Raw genomic sequence first — 7,054 nt, 5'->3', positions numbered from 1 at the left:
ACCCATTTGACTGTGTGGGTGTCTACACCACAGCCCCCCAGTTTCTTAATGAGAACAGGGTGAAAGACAGTGTCAAAAGCCTTCTGGAAGTCCAGAAAGACTACGTCCACTGCTACCCCTGCATCCAGTCAGAAAGAGGGTTCTCTTTGACAGCTTGTCTGAGTCTCAAGTGTCAGCCATGCCTATAGATACTCAACTGTTGTGTGATACTAAGTACCGTATGTGACACAGTATCATTGAGTACACCAGCATGCATTTGCCACAGCTAATCTACCATTGTACATGTTATTTGTTATGCCAGTAGAAGCTAAGCCTGCAACTCATGCCAGTAGAAGCTCTTGCAACTTAACTAATCGGGTACCTGAATTTGAACCAGTTGTGGAAGCAGGATTCAAGCTGTATGGGTCCCTGGCATGTGCATGCATGTAATGCCCAAGTCCCTGAGGTGGCTTTCACCCACAAAATTAACTGAGAGTGACTCTCAGATTTTCTGGCAAACTAAGCCAGAACAATCCTTGTTCTCTGTGAAGATGATTCTTTCTTTGCTGATGATATGGCCAGGAAGTAACTCTTCCTGTCCCACACTACAAATGTTTCAGCCACAGCACTCGCTCAAGCCATGAAGACATTTGACTTCTATGACATTTGCAGCTGAGGCCCATCTGGGAACCGGGGCCATCCAGTCTGAGCCTTATTTGTTGTTGTGTTTGCAGAGCTGTGAAGAACCTGAGGTGGATAGCTGGTGGGACCTACACCGGAGAAGCCCTGCAGTTCACCAAGGATAACCTGTTGTCACGGTTTACCACAGACAAGAGGGTTGCCATCGTCATCACAGATGGCCGGTCAGACACCCTGCGCGACCCCGCCTCACTCTCCTCACTCTGTGATGTCACCCAGGTAATGGGAAAGAGGACTGTCTGGGCCTGGACCTAGGCATCCCTTTTTGCCTTATCAGTGAGGAAACGTGAAGTGTGAGAGATTCCACAGTGCAAGGGGGCAGGCTGGTTCTGAGCAGTAGCAACAGTCTGGCCCGAGGCAGGGTGAGCTTTCCCCCACATTCATGTACACGTACAACCAAAGAGCATGAGGAGCTGGTGTCAGTATTACTGGGGAGCAATTGTTCATTAATGAGAGACTGTGGCTTCAGGCCTACACACGATCTCCATCTTCTGATTCTCCCCTTCTTCTTTTCCCTCCAGACATATCATCTTAGACCAAAACATTTTCAAGTCAGGGGCTGCATCTGTTTTCATAAAGAACCTAGCACCATAAGAGCCCAGTTCTCATCTGCACTCTTTAGGCACTACTAGGATCTGAATAAATAACCAGGCATAACCAACAGGTTGGAATACCACAATTAGTTATGCTCATCTTGCAGGTGGTTTCTCTTGGGATTGGCGATATTTTCCGCACGGCCCCTAACTCTGAGCAGTTAGGGGTAATTTCTTGTCAAGGCACATCCCAAAAACCAGGACTATCTGTTCAAAGAGACAACTATGCTGAACTGTTAGAAGACAGTTTTCTGCAAAACATTACCGCACATGTCTGTAAAGGTAGGTTACCTCTTGTGTCTTTCTGGGATAGTTGAAGTCAGCTAAGCTTTGGCTCTGGGCTGGTGCCTCAGAACTGGGGGCGCAGCAGGGGCAACAAGAAACATGAGCCAGGAGAGTGGCTGACCTAGCTTGTCTGATGATTTGGCATGGGAGTGGCCCTGATGGCATCCCAGATGCTTATGTTCTCAGTTAGTACCATAATGTCAGATGTGGTGCGCTCTAAAGTCAGGATAAAAGTTCAGCCCTGATTTGAATGAATGAAGGGATTCTACCATTTCCCTTGCCATTGCTGTAAGGGCCAAGCCTACCCTGTGTTATGGAGCCCACCTTGTGGAGGAGAAAGGAAAGAGTTGGTTTCCCACACCCAGGGCAGGACGAGCTAGGTTGGCTGCCCCAGTCTAAGTTTCAGGAACGAAGTCTACTGACAATGTCTGTTAGTACATCATAGCCCTACAGGTGTGTGTCCAGACCTCATCATTGGATGGCATGGACAATGCCTGGAATGCAGTCCCATTCCTTTTGGAACAAAAGGAGATATACATTGCAGCATGGTACTCTTCCTAGGCCATGCCAAGGCCATCCTGGCTTTGCTGCCTGTGAAGCTGACTTATTGCCACCTAGAAATAACGTCAGAAGCAGTAAAGCCACGAGACATCTGAAAAAAGGTGTGTGTGTGTGTGTGTGTGTGTGTGTGTGTGTTGGGGGGGAGGAAAGGGTGCCAGTCAGTAGAAGCCTACTTTTTCTACTGACTGGCACCCTTCCCCACCACACACACACCTTTTTTCAGATATCTCCGTTTTTTAAAAGGGTGACACTTGAGCAGATGAACTGAGGCATGTAACACTGGTATTCAGAGATATACCTTGAGTCATTCAATGGTACAGCAACATGGGATTGTGCAATAAGACCTGGTTAAAGGTGCTGGCATTCCACAATGACAGCACTACTGTGTTTATAGGTCACCAAAGGGCAGCAGGAAGTATCACATATCTGTTTTAGTGATAAATGCCCAGTAGCACCATTTTGAATTGTTTTTTATGATCTGGCTCCCTGCCTTTTGCTCTTGGGGTACCACCAACAAGCCACCTATGTCATATCCAGCAAGCCAGACCAAGATAAGACATTTTCTGAGTGAGTGATAGCATTTAATATGATGTGTTTTGCTCCATTTCTTTTACAGAAAAGAAATGTCCAGACTACACCTGCCCAAGTGAGTATTTACTGTGAATGAAATGCATCAGAGGCAGGTGGGCAGGTTGGATTGCAGAGGTGGGGGAGTAATGTTACCTCTGCTGGAATCCAGGGAATCTGAGAGCGTGTTTCTGAAGAGAAAAGACCACCCAATAGGACCTGCATGGGTACAAATCCTGAGTCTCAGACTAATTAATAGGTTTGCTGGGCTCTAATATTGAATAGTACTGAACAGTGTTGTGGTATTGGACAGAAGCAACCAAGTTTAGAATGACAGCAGCAATGGGAGAACTTCAATATGATGCATACATAGTAGCCAATGAACATAAGAGGGCCAGAATAAGGCAAGCCAGAACAGGTTGCCTACAGCATAGCTACAGACATTGGCTGGTCACTTTCTAGTGATGCAGACAAGTTGGTTCAAACAAGTAATTATATTTCAACGCTAAATCACAGTGAACAAAGCAACATTAACTTCATAATTCTTTGAAGAGGGAAAGGCACATAAATTTAGCACACCAACAGTAAACTTTAGAAATGGACATTAAAAAAAAACCCGTGGAATTTTGTCAAAATCACCTGGAAGTCAAAAATTAGGCAGATAGCATTCTTAAGCCAACTATGAAGTATAATTGAAACAAATAAAACACAGTCTTAGAAAGCATACACATCTTTAGCTCAAAAGACAGCCCATAGTCGAGGAAATCAACCAGGTGTGTTAAATTATAAGGGCTAATAGATTTTTCAAGCCAAAAAAATGTCCAGGAGTCCAGTCTTCCAGGGAGCATGGAGAGGTAAAAGGACAAGATCAGCTATGAAAGGAGGCTTACAGAGAACTGTAAAATAATCAGAGAATAAATTTCTTAGGACATTCAGAAACAGGAAGCCTGAGAGGTAACCGCTGCATGCACTGGGCTGTGGTGGGGAGAAGGATCATCTGAGGAGAGTAAATAACAATGGACCTTTCTCTGCACAGTCACTTTTGCAGGGTCAGCTGATATCACACTCCTGGTGGATGGCTCCACCAGTGTCGGGAGTAGGAACTTTGAGGTCTCCAAGTCGTTTGTGAAGCGGCTGGCAGAGAGGTTCCTGTCGGCAAAAAAGGGTTTGGGTGACTCAGTGCGCGTCTCAGTTGTTCAGTACAGTGGTAAAGGACAGCAGAAAAATGAGGTGGAGTTCTCACAGAACTACACAGTGATTGCCGATGCAGTTGATAAAATGCAGTACATGAATGACGCCACAGATGTCAATGCAGCCATCAGGTATGTCACCAATGTGTATCGGCAGACTTCCCCGTCTGGTGTCAAGAAGAGTGTCCTGATCTTCTCAGATGGTAACTCCCAAGGGATCAAAGAAACAGACATAGAGAAGGCAGTGCAAGATGCTCTGAATCAAGGCCTTGAGATCTATGTGCTAGCGGTGGGCAACCAAGTCAATGAGCCAAACATCCGCGCCCTTGTCACTGGGAAGAGCAGAGTTTATGACGTGAGCTATGGGGAGCGCCATCTCTTCAGACTGCCTGACTACCATTCCCTGCTGCGTGGTGTCTTCTACCAAACAGTCTCCAGGAAGATAGCTGTTGACTGAATTGCAGAATGGCCCTCCACCGGTCTGAAAGTGTCAGGCTACATATGCTTTGTTTCTCTTAAGAATGAAAAAGTTAGCAATACTCTTGATCAACCTGATGGACTTGTGTTTCCAGGAAAAGCCATAATACCAGGGTCTGTCTGTGCACTACCCCTTTTCCCTTGCTTTGGAGCTTTAATTTTATCCCTTGTATGTTCATCCCCCTGGATATGGAAGTTCCCACGCACCTTGCAACTTCCTCCCTCCACCACCCACAGCAGACACGCATAGGGTTCATCCCAGCTACGAGCCTCAGAACATATACTGTTCTTGCATTTCTCTGTTTTTAGGTGCAAATTAGACTGATAAGACTAATACCACTATGAATTTACCTGACTTCACAAGGTTGATCAACCTTTTTCTGTATATTATTAAATTTTTTCTTCTCCAAATTAAAGCTGATCAGGACACAATGTTTTTAACCCAACATCATGTTGAGAGTGAAACTTTCCAAAGCAAGCCACCATGTCTTTGGTAAGCATTGTGCAGGAGGGAAGAGGAAGGGGATTTTTGTCACAACTAGGAGGTTTGCTTCACATCTCCAACTGGTGCAGGGAAGAAGGACCTTCAAAAATGCCCTCAGCAGCTGGGTGCCAGAGTCAGATGCAAAGAGTAAATGGCTTCCAGTGCCATGGGATTCAGTACAACATGGCCCATGCATATTTCCCAGGGCAGGAATGGAGGTAATGGAGTGCATTTTGGCACTGGCTGGGCTTCCATCCACCCCTTTGGAACTGGGTGGATAGAAATCCAATTAAATTGGCCAACCACATTTGAACAAAAACTGGAGAATAACAATAGGGGACAATAGTGAAGAAACATCTTAAAGACACTTCTTCTGACTTCTCATTTACACAACAAAAAAAGTGACGCCACAAATGATCTGGTGAAAATTATTCTTCAGAAAATCTGCCAAGGCCCATTTAACAGGACTTTCAGAAGTGCTTAAGCACTTACCTCTTAACCCTAGAGAAGGAGCAGAGAGATGCTTAACTCTATAAGAGCTGGCTTCCATTGAACTCTGTAGGCACCTAAGAGCCTAGACTTTTTTAAAAAGTCCCACTCATTACAGTATATACTGATTTAGAGCCTAATCCAGGGACCACTGAAGTCTATGGAGAGATCCACTTTATTTGCAGGGGGCTTTGAATCAGGCTCTAAGATATACTGGCAAGCAAAGGTGCTATCCCTACCAGGGTGATGTCTGCCCTTTATGTTTACACAGTTATTTCTAAGACCATGCTGAAGATATGGTGAGGTTTCATTCAGTGTTTCCAATGGTGCTCTTGCTATGAAATTATGTGCTTCTAAAAGAAATGGCATTGATTACATGACATCAGTGTTGCTATTCATTGTACTTTGTAATCGAGATCCATTTTACCAGCTAGTTTTATTTTATGCCTGTGTTTTACTGAAATGTGTTCACTTCAAAAGTTTGTCCAAATAAATTGTTTTCCACAGCCCTGCTGGAAAATTGTCTGTGTCTAAGTTTAACACCAGGGCTAGGGACAGAAGTTCCACATAAACTGGTTTAAGTGATCAGAAACTGGTTTAAACTTGTAACAGAACAGTGCACATAAGCCAGTTTAAAAATGGCTGAAATTGGTTTAAGATAAACCTGGTTGAATATAGTATCAGACTTAACCAATTTTGGGTCAAACTGGTTTAAGAAACTTCTATCCCAGACCCCTTCATGGTTCAAGTTAAATCACAGTCCCCCAGCATTCTTTGCAGGCCTAGGCTGGGCTGTCTGCTCCAGAGAGCAGGGATGGACCTGCCCCTCTGCTTGGGCAGTGAGGACTGGCTGGGGGGCAAGCCCAGCTGCAGATGCAGTTTAGACTGGGGGGGGAACTGCCCTCCCCCCAAAAAACCCCCCGGCTTGGGTCTGGGCCAGGGAGGGGGGTAAATACCCCTTCACCTGCTCTAATTTATTGCTGGCTGCAACTGTGAACTGTGAGTCCTGGAGTTACCTGGAAGTAGGAGGAGTAAGTGATGAGCAGCCCTGAAGAGTCCTGTAGCTGTAATTCTGGACTGCAAATCCCAGAGACCTCAGGGGCAGCAGGAAGAGGAAGTGAACACACAGCCAGAGAGCCATGCTCTAGCACCCTCCTGCCCCCACAGTTTCTGGCCTGAGCCATTGCAGGCATGTGGCTGCATTTCCTGAATCAAAGGTAAATGTCTGTTCACTTCTCTTTCAATTTAATCTGTGCAGTTTAGACTAACCTACAAAGACTGAATTGATTCAGCCTTGGCTTTTTGACTGTCTGTACTTAGCCCAGGAGATGGGCAAGCCCAGCAGTTTCAGAACTTGTGCTAAGAGTTGCTCAGTGGAAAATGTGGCTAACTCACAAGACATCCTTTAGGATCTTGTGAGACCTAGGATTATCTGTAGATATGCACAGGAACTTTCAACATGAACTTTCTATATGAATAACAGAGAAAGGAACCATTGCTTATTGTTCATGAAATGGACACTGATTAATTTCCTAGATTTAGAAATTCAACAAATTGTGTATTTGAGAAATATATTGATCCACAGATTTATTATTGTACACACACACTGATGTTAAAAGATTATGACATATTCAACATCTAGCACTCAGGTTAGGATCTGCCAGAATTCAGGTGACTTGTACAACTTTACTTTGGCCTCCTTGTGATGGGGCCCCTGCCCCATTACTGAG

At 45.0% G+C, this 7,054-nt stretch overlaps 1 protein-coding gene across 1 annotated transcript in view; it reads left to right on the top strand.

The window, feature by feature from the left end:
• The window catches only part of COL6A1 (collagen type VI alpha 1 chain), a 78,061-nt gene extending 72,225 nt beyond the window's left edge, over positions 1-5,836 (top strand). The window contains exons 32-35 of the mRNA XM_019553918.1: positions 714-897; positions 1,379-1,553; positions 2,734-2,763; positions 3,721-5,836. Coding sequence (XP_019409463.1) covers positions 714-897; positions 1,379-1,553; positions 2,734-2,763; positions 3,721-4,331 — 1,000 coding nt within the window. The 3' untranslated portion in view covers positions 4,332-5,836. The remainder of the gene's footprint in view (positions 1-713; positions 898-1,378; positions 1,554-2,733; positions 2,764-3,720) is intronic.
• The last annotated feature ends 1,218 nt before the right edge of the window (positions 5,837-7,054 follow it).

Source organism: Crocodylus porosus, unplaced genomic scaffold, assembly GCF_001723895.1.
Source record: "Crocodylus porosus isolate Cpor-Errol unplaced genomic scaffold, CroPor_comp1, whole genome shotgun sequence".
In the NCBI taxonomy this organism is placed as follows: Eukaryota; Metazoa; Chordata; order Crocodylia; family Crocodylidae; genus Crocodylus; species Crocodylus porosus.
Note: the sequence above shows the minus strand (reverse complement) of the source record. Positions and strands in the feature narration are given on the sequence as shown.